General features: G+C 44.0%; 1 protein-coding gene across 3 annotated transcripts; it reads left to right on the forward strand.

The window, feature by feature from the left end:
* The first annotated feature begins 45 nt into the window (after positions 1 to 45).
* PRKAG1 (protein kinase AMP-activated non-catalytic subunit gamma 1) lies at positions 46 to 13,483 on the forward strand. Of its 3 annotated transcripts, none has more exons than XM_029954210.1 (12): positions 46 to 158; positions 4,020 to 4,068; positions 10,437 to 10,589; positions 10,789 to 10,870; positions 10,967 to 11,025; positions 11,165 to 11,210; positions 11,313 to 11,367; positions 11,645 to 11,771; positions 11,877 to 12,042; positions 12,197 to 12,234; positions 12,503 to 12,649; positions 12,789 to 13,483. In XM_029954210.1, the coding sequence occupies exons 1-12, from the start codon at positions 61 to 63 to the stop codon at positions 12,891 to 12,893; spliced, it is 1,125 nt and encodes a 374-aa protein (XP_029810070.1). In that variant the 5' UTR covers positions 46 to 60; the 3' UTR covers positions 12,894 to 13,483. The 3 variants fall into 3 exon arrangements, with proteins under 3 accessions (XP_029810070.1, XP_029810072.1, XP_029810071.1); XM_029954211.1 differs by having other exon boundaries at positions 78 to 158; positions 10,480 to 10,589; XM_029954212.1 differs by lacking the exon at positions 10,437 to 10,589.
* The last annotated feature ends 1,534 nt before the right edge of the window (positions 13,484 to 15,017 follow it).

Here is a 15,017-nt window from a genome sequence, read left to right on the forward strand (position 1 = left end):
CCTTCCGACCTTGGCTTGCGTCTGTCTGACGTAGGCGGAAGTGGTGTAGCGGTACCGGACATGGGGCGGGGCCTGTCCCCCCTCTACCCCTCCCTCCCGGCTCCCAGAGAGCTTCCTAAAGCGAGCGAACCCAGTCTGCGCCTCTTGAAATGGAGACGGTGAGGAGCACGGGAGGGCTGCGGCGGGGGGCGCTGTGGAGCCTGAGACCCCCCGTTAGGGGACAGGGAGGCCTGGGCAGGGACCGGCGCTGCTGCCCAGCAAACGAGAAGCGGGTGTCTGCCCTATGCCATGACTCTGCCCCTCCACTCCTTCGCTGGGCGCATCTCTTAGGACTGGGCCGCGCGGTGGATACTTTCCGTCCGCGGTACTCTCAGCCCAAGCTGGCGGGGTTTGCTCTCCGCTAGGAACCCGCGCACAGCCTGGTGATCTTGGGCCTCCTTTCCTCTTAGCACCTCAGACGTTCAGAGTTTTGCCAAAGAGCAGGGTTGTGATCCAGCTTTCCTGGGTGAGGCGGGGGGTTTCCAAGGACTCCCGCTTGGAGGTAGCACCTGGCCCTCAGTTGTCTGAGTGTGAGCCCTGCAATCGGAAAGACTCCTACTGCTTCGAGGTGGCCAGCGAAGAAACATGCCTTAATAAGACTGCAAAGTGTGATTTATCTGAAGGAGGGAATCTTTTCAGTGTAAGAGGTCGCTCTGTCTCCGGACAAGTTTAGGTTATGCCCTGCTCTGCGATTCTAAACAGGCGTTTTGGTATAGACCGTTCTTGGCTAGCAGGCATTACCCAATTGTGGCAGGTCCGTGTCATCCTCCCAGAGATGCTGCAGGTAGCCCGATGCATGTTTGGACCCACCCTCACTCTCAGGAGCCTTTTTCTAGCATTTGGAACCATGTATCCTCTGTCAAGCCGAGTAATCCTTCCTGTCTTGGTTTTGATGATGTTACTGGCAGGTTCGCCTTTCTGTGGGTCAGTCCCATGCCGACAGTAATTCCTTTACCACACCCGTTCTCTGCCTGCTCAAGTTACAAATGAGGAAACAGACGGAAGTGGTAAAAGTTGATTTGCAGTTGGTCACCCAGGCAAGGGAATTAGCTCTTAAAGATTAAGATGATTTTGCACAAGAATAAAGAATTTGGGACGCCTGGCGGGCTCAGTCAGTAGAGCTTGCGACTCTTGATCTCAGGGGCTCTGAGTTCTAGCCCCATGTGGGGTGTAGAGTTTACATTAAAAAACAAGTCTGATTTCATTATTCAGAACATCTCAATTTTTATTTTGTTTACTCATAAATGTGTTATAGTTTATGAGACATTTTTATATAGATTTTCTAATTTCGCCCTCACACTTTATGTACTGATTAGGTTTTTGGGATAGAAATTGTTTTAAAAAGAAAAGAAAACCCTTTGAAAATGCTCAGCCTGCCTGGAGTGGGGGTGAGGGCAAGCCAATGACAGCTGTTACTGAAGGTACACTGTAATAAATGCTATCATCAAGACGCAAACAAAGAACTGTGGAAGCATAGCGGGAGGAAGAAATCATTTTAAACCTGAGAGGGCATTGCAGGTTGAGAGAACTGTTTGAACACAGGTATAGAAATCCGGGTATGAATTGGGGATGAGCCAGTGGCATGATGTTGCTGGGGCTTTGGGTTTTGCTTGCACTGGGAGAAAAAATTGGAAAAGCAGACTGAGGTCAGGTTGAAGGTATTGCATACCACACTAAGTTTGAACTTTGCTTGTAATAAGGGAAGCCATGAAGGTCTATGAGCAGAGCAGTGAGTGGGCTTTAGGAGTGTTCACAACGGCTTCTGCAAATGGGTGGAGCTAGTTCACAAAGTTGTGAGTTCCTGGTTGCTGGGGATAAGAGTCCCTTACAAACCTGAGATGTTTAGAGAACTTGGAGACAGCATAAAAGATAAAAAGGAGATAGATTTAGGGCAGGGGACCAATTTAGAGAATGCTGCAGAAGTGATAGTTAAAAGCTGAAGTTAAAACTTAAAGCAGAAAGGAGAGAAATGGACTTGAGGTATTTCTAATATATCGACTTAGTTGATAGATGTTAAGGACAAGTTTAGGTCATGCCCTGCCCTGCGATTCTAAGCAGACATGTTGGCATAGCTCATTCTTAGAGGAATCAAAACACAATTTTAGGCACCTAGGAGAGCAATGCAAAGAACAAAGATGGGAACCACCTAATAAGAATAATAGGATGGAAGGACAGATGCTGTTTTGTACTGACACATTTGAGGAGTCTGTGTGACATCTGTGGTTGTCCAGCAAACAATTAGAAATGTGGATCAGGAGCTTGGAAGAAAATGTGAGTCCTTGTGTCAGATCTAGCCTGTCTCTATAATAATATTTTGTACTCATGTATCACAGTGGTACTTTCTCAGGTCTCCTGTGTTATTTAAAGCAGAGAAGAGTGGGCACAGTTATCCTCCTCTGTGGAGAAATAGGTGGAAAGATAAAGTCATATTCAGTTGTGGCTGACTGTTGTGTAGGTTTCTGTATCTCTAACTGTACATCTGTTTTCTCCCTCTGTAACTTAATCATAGGTCTCTCTGTTCATATCAGTGTGCATCAGTATCATTATTAATTTGAGAGTTAAAAAACAAAGCAATTGAGATTGATATGCAAAACCCCATGCTAGATGTTATGGGTGATACAAAGGAATATAAAATAGTTCTAGGCTTCCAGGACTTTAAAACCTGTTTGGATAGATAACGAACAACAACAACAAAAAACAAAACAAAACACTGTAGCACATTGCAGTATGTAAGTATTGTATAATGGGTATAATAATTTTTACAGAAGTAACTGTTTCTGTGCCTTTGTATAAGTCTTTGTGAGACTGTGTTATACTAGGTGTGTATCTTTACTGCTGAACAGCCCTCTCTCCCACTTATAAGTGATGAGGCTGTTGTTCCGATAGCCTTGCCAAAGTGCCAGGCCACGCTGATAGTCTTATGCAGCCCAGAGAGAAGAGAAGGAGATTATTCCCCTTCCCCGTGCCCTCACCCTGGCCCATTAGGGGAGGGAAGTTTAGAGCTGTCCTGCCCACTTGACCCTGTTTACCAGCCAACTTACAGGTTCAAGCCGAGGCTTTTAATTTCATGTTACTACAGCAGCTCTGTAGGTGAAGTATGACTTTTAAGTTAATTTGGGTATATTACCCAGAGCAAATGGAGCCAAAATTGTTCATTCCAGTAGATTAAAATTCTCATGACCCCTCCTGGGTTCCTAGATAACAATGAAATTTCCAAATGTTCCCACTTGAGGGAGCACAGACATGGCTCTGAAGGTTTCTCTGTATTCAAAGACTGTCAGGGGCAAAGAAACGTAGAAAACCAGCATCCTCTGGGCTGTAGCAGCCTATGACTCACGAGGGTGCTAAGAGGAGTCAGCTCCCCAGTTTCAGAGCATTGATGGTTCTCATCTACCCCCCCAGTCATTCAAGCTTTAACTCTCTGTGACTGTCAACTGCTGGGATTCTCCCCAGATGTGGTATCTCTTAGGGTAAAGGGGTATGTCTGTGATTCTAGTCTACATTTAGGATTACATCATCATAAGGCTACAATGTCTTACACTGAGGGGTAAACAGTATTGTCTCTCTGGCTTCCATGTTTTTATAAAGTAGATCTGTGAGAACCTTGTGGGGATTGGCCCTAAGCACAGATTTTCTAGTCTCAGCTTTTAAGATCAATGTTTTATTAAGCAGTATCGTGTATAAGGACATAGGCTTTGGAACCACACAGATATGTGTTCAAATCCTATTCTATCTCTTACCAGCTATGTGACCTTGGGCGGGCTGCTTAATATATTTCTTGAATCTCAGTTTCCTAATGTGCGAAAATAAGGCTAATAATGGTATTTACCTCAGGGCGGTTCTGATGGTTAAATGAGATATTTCAAGAGGGCCTATGGTGCTTTCAATGAAATTATTAGTTCACCAGCCCTTCTCTTAATGTTAAGCTAAAATGGATGGAGCTTAGGCTAGGCTGAATCTTTGTTTCTTTTTCTCTCCAGGTTACTTCTTCAGATATCTCTCCCGCTCTGGAACATGAGCATTCTCAAGGTAAGTTTACTAAAGAAAGGAACCCCACTGTGAAAGCAATAGCCCAGCTATACCTTGGCTTCAGCAATGTTTTCAAATTTTTCTCAGGATGCCCCCTGGGAAAAATAAAAACTGGGCCAGATAAGGTGCCAAACCATATAAATCGGGAATAGTGATTTGGCAGGAGCACCCAGGAGTAAATCATGGGCAGGGTGAGGATAACTAAGATTTTTAATTATCAAACCACTTAAGGGAAATTTTTGAGGAAAAACTTCCATAGGCAACTCTGGGCTGCCTAACCATGAATCAAAGGTCCCTAGTATTTTTTAATTAGTCCAGAAACAATGCCACTAGGCTTTTATCATCGTGTGAGTTCACTAAAGCCACCGAGTGTACACAAGAAATTATAGAAAGGCCTTGAAAGCCCTTAAAACTAACCTAGAAATTGAGGCACTTAAACCATAAAATCCAGGGCACCAGAGAGGGCAATTCCAGCACCTTCCCAAATAACTGGTTAGAATGGAATGGTCAAGCCTAGACCATCTAGAAAGAAGCAGAACTTATAGGCATCTCCCTTAAAGGATTTTGCCCAGGAACACTCGTGGGTCTTCCCAGGACATACTTATGGCACCAGGAGTATACACTTTTTCAGAGAATTGAAATATGGGGTGAGGTCTTAGGACTTATTATTAAGGGTCTCTGAGTTCTCCACAAGACTTTCTAAATGTTCTGTTTTCATTTTGTTGGTATCCAGAAAAGTTAATATGGTCGTATTTGAATCATCCAGATGATATTCTTTGTAATTGAGTACTGCCATGACAGCACTGGCAGTTCTGTGTTTCTGAGAACATTTGCAGTAGCGCCAAGGCAAGAGTCAAAAACTCAAATTGTCTGCATGAACCAAGCAGTGCTGTAGGCTGTGTATGACTGACAACCTGCAGATCTCGTCACATCTGAAAGCAGGCAGCAATAGTCCAGGTCTTGTCAATTGTCACTATTTAGGAATTCAAGCCTGGTTTGGTCAGATCTGATTCTGAAAGAAATTCAGAATTTGGATTTTTATGTAAATCTCCAGATTTTTTATTTTTTATTTTTATTTTTTAAAATTTTTAATGTTTTATTTATATTTGATACTGATATTTGATATATTGAGACTGAGCATGAGAGGGGGAGGGGCAGAGAGAGAAGGAGACACAGAACCGAAAGCAGGCTCCAGGCTCTGAGCTAGCTGTCAGCACAGAGCCTGACGTGGGGCTTGAACCCACGAACCTGAGATCTGATCTGAGCCGAAGCCGGAGGCTTAACTGACTGAGCCACCCAGGCGCCCCTCTCCAGATTTTTTAAATTGGGGAACTGATTTAAATTATTTTTAAAATACTGAGAAAGCCAAATCAAATATGCTTGTAATTCTGTAGCCTAAAATGATACTATTTAACTATCAATGAAGGATGCCTTAACAGGATTTTTTTTTTAAGGGAGAAGTATTTTTTTTTTAATTTAACATTTTTATTTATTTTTGAGAGACAGAGACAGATCATGAGCAGGGGAGGGGCAGAGAGAGAGGGACACACAGAATCAGAAGCAGGCTCCAGGGTCTGAACTCCTAGCACAGAGCCTGATGTGGGGCTTGAATTGACAAACCGTGAGATCATGACCTGAGCCGAAGTTGGATGCTTAACTGACTGAGCCATCCAGGCGCCTCTGAAAGATGCCTTAAACTGACATCAAAAGACATGTTCTTGGGAACTCCTTTTGCCCATCCACCTCGGGCAAGGCAGGGGAGTTCCTGGATGGGTGACATTGGAGTCCCATAGAGGCCAGGCCCACAGGGCCACAGGTTTCTTCTACATGAGCTTGAAAAAAAAAAAAAGACATGTTCTTGGGAGTCTGTGAGTTTTCAAATTTGAAAAACCATAGTGGGCTTCCAGTTAAAGATGGTGGATTGAATACATGCATCTACTCTCATTCCTCCATAAAAAGCCACTAAAACCACCATTAAAAAAAATTTTTTTTTTTCAAAAAGGACAAACCCACCAGAATAGGGAGAATAAGAGAGGAAACAATAGTAATTGGAAGCTGGAAAAGAGAGGCAAGAGTAGTAAATGAGTTAGCAGACCGAGAAAACTGAATTATAAACTAGCAATGGGGAAAGGCAAGAAGCATTGAAGATCTAAGAAGCAGTCAGATTCCAGGACTCCCTGCTTCACTGGGTGCAGCTAGGAAACTGCCCCTCCCAAACTTTGGCAAAGACTGGAGGGCTGGAGAGGGGCTCGGGCCTAGTAAGGGCTGAAGTACTATACTAAATGCAGGAGCATTAAGTGAACTCCGCTGGATGCTGAAATCCCAGTCCTTTTCCCAATCCAGTTTCCCGAATGCTGACAGAAAAGACTTCACCCTCCCAAGCATGAAACTGAATAATCCTCCTCTCCAGAATCCCCTTGAAGGGAAAGCCCTAAAAATATAAGTATGTAATGTTCCCATCTAAACAGCTCACAGTTAGCAAGACTCGTGTACACTTGAGCTTCCAATCAGCTTAGAATATGATTTGAATGCTCCTTTAAACCAAGGATTGTCAGACATCTAAAGAAAGCCTCTAACGTTAAAAAAGAAAAGCAAAGAAATCCAAGCTGCGTCTCACACACACACACACACACACACACACACACACACACAAAAGAAAAAACAAAAAAAAACAAAAAAACAAACAAATAGGAGGGGTGCCTGGGTGGCTCAGTTGGTTAAGCTGACTTTGGCTCAGGTCATGATCTCATGGTTCATGGGTTCAAGCCCTGCATTGGGCTCTGTGCTGACAGCTGAGAGCCTGGAGCCTATTTCAGCTTCTGTGTCTCCCTCTCTCTCCCTCTCTCTGTCCTTCCCCCATGAGTACTCTGTCTCTCTCTCTCTCAAAAATAAATAAACATAAAAAAAAAAAACTGTTTAAAAGAAAAGTGATCCAAACTGCCCCTGCAAAAGAAACAAATAGGAGGGGCACCTGGGTGGCTTATTTGATTAAGTGTCCAACTTTTGGCCCAGGTCATAATCTCACACTCTGTGAGTTCAAGCCCACATCTTGCTCTGTGCTGACAACTCATCTGTCTCTCCCTCTCTCTCTGCCCCTCCCCTCCTTACGCCATCTGTCTGTCTGTCTGTCTGTCTCTCTCAAAAATAAACATTAAAATTTAAAAAAAAAAAAACAGGAAAAAAGCAACAGAAGGAAAAACCAATGCATAGAGGAGAACTTTAGAAATTAACATTAATATATACTCAGATAAAGAACATATTTCCACTATGCAACAAGTACAGGATACCATTTTTTAAGGAATTTTCAGGAAAAAAAAGAGGGGCTCTAGGATATTAAAAGTATAATAGCAAAAATTTTAAACTAAGTAGGAGGTTTGGGAAATTAGGTTGAGGCAGTTTCCCAAAAAGTAGAATTAAAAATCAGAGAAGTGGGGTGTCTGGCTGGCTCAGTCCAGAGAGCATGTGATTCATGACCTTGAGGTTGTGAGTTTGAGTTCCATGTTGGGTATAGAGATTACTTAAAATCTTATAACAACAACAACAACCACCACAAATAGGAGAGAAGATATTTAACAACAGCAACAATTCAAACAAAAAACCAAAACAAACTTAAAGGGTCAGTCAAGGAAATCTCATAATCTACATAATGACAGTTACATGGGGTGCCGGGGAGGCTCAGTCGGGTCAAGAGTCCCACTTCCACTCAGGTCCTGATTTCACAGTCATGAGTTCCAACCTCGCATCCAGCTCTCTGCTGTCATCACAAAACCCGATTCGGATCCTCTGTCTCTCCCTTACTTGCCCACGCCCACGCACACACACACGCACACACACACGCACACACACTCTGTCTTAAAAATAAACAAATGTTTAAAAATAAATAGATAAATGAATAATAGGAGTTACAGAAAGAGAAAAAAGACAATACAGAGGGAAGGACATGATCAAGGAAATAATTCAAGAACATTTCCTGCAACTGAAGGACATTAGTTTTCATCTTGAAAAGACTCATTGAGTATTCAGCACAGTGGATGGAATTGATCCACCCAAAGCAGAATTACCATGAGTTTTCAAAACACTGTAAACAAAGAGAAGATCCTGAGTTTTCAGAGAGGAAAAAGAACAAGTAACATAAAAAGAACCAGAATTGCCTTGGCTCTCAACCCACCAGAAGCAAGACAGCAATGGGGCAGCGCCTTCATCATTCTGCAGAAAAATAAGTAGACCTAGAATTCTATATCTAGCCAAATTATACATCAAAGATGAAGGTAAAAAAAAAAAAAAGATACCTGCAGGCTGCAGGGTTTCAAAAAGTTTACCTCCCATGCACTGTTTCTCAGGAAGCTACGGGAGAATACACTCCCCCAAAACAAGGGAGTAATTAAAAAAAAAAAAAAAGATGAGAACATAGGACACAGGAGTGCCAATACAGGAGAGATATGAAAGGGGGTCTGGATGGTGATGAAGGAAGATGTCAGGATGACAGCAGTGCATGGCAGCAAAGCTGCCCAGATTTGAGCAGGTCAGAAGGCTCTGGATAGACCTCCCTGGGTTGTTTAAATTGATAAGACAATCTAGTGCTTCTGAACCTATTGAAAGGAGATTTAAACAATTGGTGAAGAGTTTGGGGTTGAATTCGTTATAAACAGTTCAATTGGTTACAAAAACAAAAAGACAAGACAGTTATTAACTGCAGGGAAAACAAAGTGACAAAAGAAAGAAGAACAAAATGAAGGGGCATCTGGCTGGCTTGATCAGTGGAGCATACAACTCTTGATTGCAGGATTGTGAGTTCAAGCCCCACATTGGTTGTAGAGATTACTTTAAACAAAATCTTTAGGGAAAAAAGGGGGAAAGAAGGAAAAAAAAAGTTGAGTTTACAATTGAGCTTAGCTCTGAATAATAATATTTAGTCCAAATTATTTAAATACTGGGGCGCCTGGGTGGCTCAGTCGGTTAAGCGGCCGGCTTCAGCTCAGGTCATGATCTCATGGTTCATGGGTTCAAGCCCCGAGTCGGGCTCTGTGCTGACAGCTAGCTCAGAGCCTGGAGCCTGCCTCAGATTCTGTGTCTCCCTCTCTCTCTGACCCTCCCCTGCTCACACTATCTCTGTCTCTCAAAAATAAATAAAAAGCATTAAAAAATTTTTTTTAATTATTTAAATACTAATGTAACCAACATTATAGTTTAACTTCTGGAAGAATGGGGAAATGGGAGATGCATGTTTGTGTCCGGGACTTAGTAGAAAGGAGAACTAAAAATTCTCACATTCCTTGGATGATAATAGATAATACCCAAAAGTAGAAAAATTAAAAAAAAAAGAGCAATATCAGTTTGTTACCTTATAGACATAGAAATAAGTGCCAAACTAACAGCTAAAAGAGGTCTCCTCTCTGAGGAGGGCTGGTACAGGGCAATAGGTGCCAGGGACTGCAGTTTTTCTTAACAAAATTTGTAGATCTGTTTGATTCTTTAAACCGTGTACCCGTATGACTGGTAAAAAATTAAAAATTAAAAACAAACGACTGGCATAGGATTTAAGATCATGAACTTTGGTATCAGGTAGGTCTGTGTTTAAGTCTTTCTTGTCACTACTAATGGTGTGACCTTGAGTAGTTTATTTAAATACTTTCCACCTGTTTTCTCATCTGAAAAATGAGGAAAGTATTTGCTTTACAGATTTGTTGTGAGGATTAAATGATGTGATATTTTTAAAGTGCACATAGCATAGTACACAGCACATTCAGGTTATTATTTTATGGGTTGCTTCTTCAGTTTACAGCAAGCAATTCAAATCAGAGGAATAGACAAGTAAACACATCCAGGGTCTCCCATTGGTCTAGAGTAGGTGAGATTATTTCTGATTCACAAGGTCATCCCAAGGTGGATTCTCAGGCTGTTTGGGGCCAGGTTAATTGAGCACTGGGCTCCAACTGAATGTTGATCTCAAATGGCCCGACTTGGACCAGGACTTTCTCATCTGTAGGTCTTAGAAGAATTTTAAGAAGCCTACTTGAAATTTTAGATGCTTAACTGAGAAAAGAGAACAAGTGAAAATGTGATTAAATATATGAAAGGGAAAATTTGAGTTAAAGATGAGAAAAAAGCTTTTAGACCAAACAGACTAATGAAAGGTATTATAGACTTTGCTTTAGTCAGCCATCATTTGCATAAGGAGCCAATAGCTCCACCTGGAGTTGGAGGTTGAATGAAATAGTTTCTAAGGGGTTTATGCAGGTTTGGTGGTTTATCCAGGTTTTGTGGGAATAGGAGCAAAATAGATAGACAAGGGGCCTTATAAAAAAAAAAATCAGCCTCTAAATATTTGAACAACTACACTTTTACTTTCTGCCTCTTTTGATTGTGAGTTGATGCATGGAAGGAAGCTTCTAACTATCCCACCCTATGCAGAGACCCCAGAATCCAACAATAGTGTGTATACTTCCTTCATGAAGTCTCATCGCTGCTATGACCTGATTCCCACAAGCTCCAAATTGGTTGTATTTGATACTTCCCTGCAGGTGGGTGAAATCCTCTTCTCCCATCCCCCTTCCTAGGAGCCTCTGGTTCAAAAACTTTCATCCTGTCTCATCCCAAGGGTAATATCCTTGTCCTTATATGGGTTTAGTCTCATGTTTTCCCCATCATACCCAACCCCTTTCTATTAAAGTTCTGCACCCTGTGAATTTTCCTTTTTGATTATTACTCTTTTAACTACAGGTAAAGAAAGCTTTCTTTGCTTTGGTGACTAATGGTGTAAGAGCTGCCCCTTTGTGGGACAGTAAGAAGCAAAGTTTTGTGGGTAAGCAAGTTTCTGGAACATGGTATTATTGGCATCTTGTGCTGGGCAGGGAGAGAAGCTTTGAACAGCACTGAGGGATCTTGTCTTGGCTTCTAGGCATGCTGACAATCACCGATTTCATCAATATCCTGCATCGCTACTATAAATCAGCCTTGGTAAGAAACTTTAGCCCAATGACCAAAACCACTTTCCCTACCCAAAGCCCCTCATTCTCAGTTCCTGTCTTCCAAGCAGACTACAAGGGGTTAATGAAGCAGAGCGATCAAGTCTCAAGTTCATTGCTTCTGCTTCCAGGTACAGATCTATGAGCTAGAAGAACACAAGATAGAAACCTGGAGAGGTATGTAGAGAATTGGGGGTTGTAAAAAGAAAAAGGGATGGAGAGTTTACTGGGAAGTGATTTTCCATACTGGTATTTTGTGAACCTCCCTTTTCCCTTCAGAGGTGTACCTACAGGACTCCTTCAAACCGCTTGTCTGCATTTCTCCTAATGCCAGGTGAGTTCCAGCTACCCATTTGTCCAGAAAGGGAAGAGCCTTGTCACCAGCATAGTTAAAGCATTAGATACCCAGAGATCTAGAGGCAGAAGAGAGAAAAGATGTTTCTCTCTCTCTCTGTCTCTCTCTCTGTCTCTCTCTCTCTCGGTCTGGTTGGAACACTGCTCTCCTTTCCCAGTCACCAGTTTTCCCTGTTTATAAATATGTTCTTAGAAGCTGCTTACCAACCTCGGGCTCAGCACTGTGGGACTTATCATTATTCCCCACCTTTCCACAGCTTGTTTGATGCTGTCTCTTCATTAATTCGAAACAAGATCCACAGGCTGCCAGTTATTGACCCAGAATCAGGCAACACCTTGTACATCCTCACCCACAAGCGTATCCTCAAGTTCCTCAAATTATTTGTAAGTGTCCTCAGCCTGGCTTTTACTCCTTATATACTGGGTTGGAGGGGTATCCAAGGGTAGTTTAGGGAGCCTTGAAGATCAAGCTGATGGTTCTCTCCTCAGATCACTGAATTCCCCAAGCCAGAGTTCATGTCGAAGTCTCTGGAAGAACTACAGATTGGCACCTATGCCAACATTGCTATGGTTCGCACCACTACCCCTGTCTATGTGGCTCTGGGCATCTTTGTACAACACCGAGTTTCAGCACTGCCAGTAGTAGATGAAAAAGGTGAGAGATGTCACAGAAGGGGAGGGAGGACTCCAGGGAAGCCAGGGTGGTTCTGGGAAAACCTGGCCCTCAGCTCAGCCTGGAGGGGGATGCTATAGTCAGGGGGAGCCTCAGATGCCAGATCCTCCTTGCTGAGCTGCCTCTGTCCCCCTAGGGCGTGTGGTGGACATCTACTCCAAGTTTGATGTTATCGTGAGTGACTGTGGAGGGGCTGGGAGGTAGGGAAAGGGGAGGGGTATTGAATGTGGAGAGGGAGTAGAGGAAGAGTCCTCTTCTGGGACCTAAGGATTTTAGAAGCTTCCAAGCTTTTGAATCCTATTTGAAAAGGAATTGAATGAGTTGGATGTGGCTTGTGGGCATGGCTGTCAACTACTCTACATCCCTCTGGTGTGGGTGGGTGGGTTCCGTTTGGGGGCCGGCTCCCTTGCTTCCCTGTAAGCACCTTCCTCTCTCTCCCCAGAATCTGGCAGCAGAAAAGACCTACAACAACTTAGATGTGTCTGTGACCAAAGCCCTCCAACATCGATCACATTACTTTGAGGGTGTCCTCAAGTGCTACCTGCATGAGACTCTGGAGACCATCATCAACAGGCTGGTGGAAGCAGAGGTAGGGAGGCCAGTGACCCAGAAGGAGCTGGGGGAAGCAGCTTTGAGTGTGGGGTTTGTCAAGGAGGGTAGGGGTTGAAGGGCTCATCCTAACTGAGGCCGTCACTGAATATCCCTTTTCTCCTTGTTGCTCCACGCAGGTTCACCGACTTGTAGTGGTAGATGAGAATGATGTGGTCAAGGGGATTGTGTCACTGTCTGACATCCTGCAGGCCCTGGTGCTCACAGGAGGAGAGAAGCCCTGAGCTGGGGAAGGGGTCAGGCAGCAGCAGGGGATATACCCCACTCACTGCCTGCCTGAAGTTCTAGGAACCACAGATGAAACCTTAAGAGAATTGTAGCTCTGTTCCCTGCTTGGGAGCCCCCTATTTGGGACTCGCTGGGAGCTGGGGAAGGTGTGGGGGGAGGAAGGAGAATGGATTTTTAGCTGTCCTTATCCTCACACATACAGCCTCGCCCATCCTAGCCCCTGCCTTCCTACACATAGCCCCCTTACTGGGTGAATGATGGGCTGTGTACCCTTCAAGCAAATTCTGATCTCTAAGAGATCCCCAGACCTCACCCAGCCTTTGCCTCTACCTTTGCCCCTGACTCCACCCTGAGATAATAGCACAACAGAACACTTTCTAAAGGTATTTTTATTTGTCCTGTTTCATGCTGTATGGAGGAGGCTGAGTCCATTTAGTGGGGAGGATTGTGGGGAGGAGGGCCTTTGGGTTCCTGTGCTGTGTGCATATGAAGGGAGATGGGGTTAGGTGGAGGAGGAGGGCAGAGTGATTAGCTGAGGTTATTGCTTTTCACGGCAAACGTAATTAAAATGACAGGAACCTCTTAATTGTGCTGCAGTGTTTGATTCTTATATTGACAGACACTACTGCTCCAAGCATCCTACTTCATATGGCTTCTTCCACTCATTACTGACAACAGCAGAATAATGGTACATGTATACACACACACACACACACACACACACACACACACACACGATTGTATCAGGTACCATTCTTGGTGCTTTATGTATATTAATTCATTTAATCCTCAGAACAATGGTAGGTACAATTCCACTTTTACAAATTGTTTAAAAAAAAGGAAAATAACAACTGAGGCACAGAAGGCTAAGAACCAGCCCAAGGCCACACATCTACTGAATTGTAGAGCTAGGATTTGTACCCAGTCTGGCCCCAGAACTCCTGCTCTCTACCACTACTCTAGGCTTACTGCCTTTCCAATTCTCCATTCATAACTGTTTCCCACCCTATTCCCTGAAATTCTCCTTGTTACCTCACTTTCCCCTCTGCCTGAACCATAGCTGGACCCCAGGAAAATCTCATAACTGTATTTTGTCTCCAGATGGTAGAGAGACAGAGGGTCTCCTTTAGGCAGAGACATACCACAGTTCTCAACTGTTCGTCGGGGAGGTTGGATTCTGTGTTTGAATTTTGCTGAGCTGGCACTGTCTTTGAACCTCCAAAATGCCTTGCCATTCTTCCAAGGTGAGAATGAGCTAGAGGGTGAGGGCTGTGGGGAGCAGACTACCTGTGCTGAAACCCTGTGGGCCAAAAGAGTCCACACCAAACACCACAAGGACTGCTAGACGGTTGGGCAGGAGCCAAATTTTGGGTACCATCTCACCACTGACTCGTAGGTTTGATACCATTTCCTGTCCAAGACCAGAAGCAATCTTGGGAGGAACTGCTTGCCTTACCCATACTGCACCTAAGAACTTTGATGAACCCTGCCATACCATACTGGTTCCTCCAAAGTAGGTTTCCTGATGGCACATATGGAAGAGTTTCAAGGCAGCTGTCAGGGCCCCCATCCTGGCTCAAGAAGGTCCCTGCTTCTGCATTCACCTCTTCACAGCACATTCCCAGACTTGGGGGAGGGAGGCTTCCAAGTTATTAGAATTAGGGCATGTTTATGTGTGTGGGGGTGAGTGCATGGTGGAAAGGACAGATGTCTCCTTATGTCACATTCCATCATGAAGCGTTTGTCTAGGGAGGAGGCAAGGGCTTTAAAAAGCCTTAGGACTCTGGCGGGACCTGGGTGGAAGGAAGCACTGACCAGCAAAGAGCCAGCAGTGTTCAGAACTGGTAGGTGTGTGTGAAGGGTCTGGGGAAGAGGGACAGACGTCTCAAGTAGATGGGATAGGGGCTGTTTGCGTTATCTTAAAGGTCCATAGTGGGGAGCAGGGGCCTGGGTTTGGTTGTTCTGGTTCTCAGTAAGTCCGTCTCTGCCCCACAACAACCCTCCTGACTCCATCCTCATAAAAGGAAGGGTCTGTACCCAAAGGGCTGCATGATCTTTTTGCCTCCCCCATTCTCCCCTAAACCCAACCAGTTAGTCTCAAAATCTGAGAATGGAGTTGA

This window comes from Suricata suricatta, chromosome 10 (assembly GCF_006229205.1).
Source record: "Suricata suricatta isolate VVHF042 chromosome 10, meerkat_22Aug2017_6uvM2_HiC, whole genome shotgun sequence".
NCBI classification, from domain to species: domain Eukaryota; kingdom Metazoa; phylum Chordata; class Mammalia; order Carnivora; family Herpestidae; genus Suricata; species Suricata suricatta.

What these genes read in the sequence shown, in the direction of transcription:
- PRKAG1 (XM_029954210.1), top strand. Translation starts at nt 61, where the DNA reads ATGGGGCGGGGCCTGTCCCCCCTCTACCCCTCCCTCCCGGCTCCCAGA. An exon ending in TCAAGTTCCTCAAATTATTT is followed by an intron (nt 11,772 to 11,876) that starts GTAAGTGTCCTC and finishes TTCTCTCCTCAG; the next exon opens with ATCACTGAATTCCCCAAGCC. An exon ending in GCCAGTAGTAGATGAAAAAG is followed by an intron (nt 12,043 to 12,196) that starts GTGAGAGATGTC and finishes CTGTCCCCCTAG; the next exon opens with GGCGTGTGGTGGACATCTAC.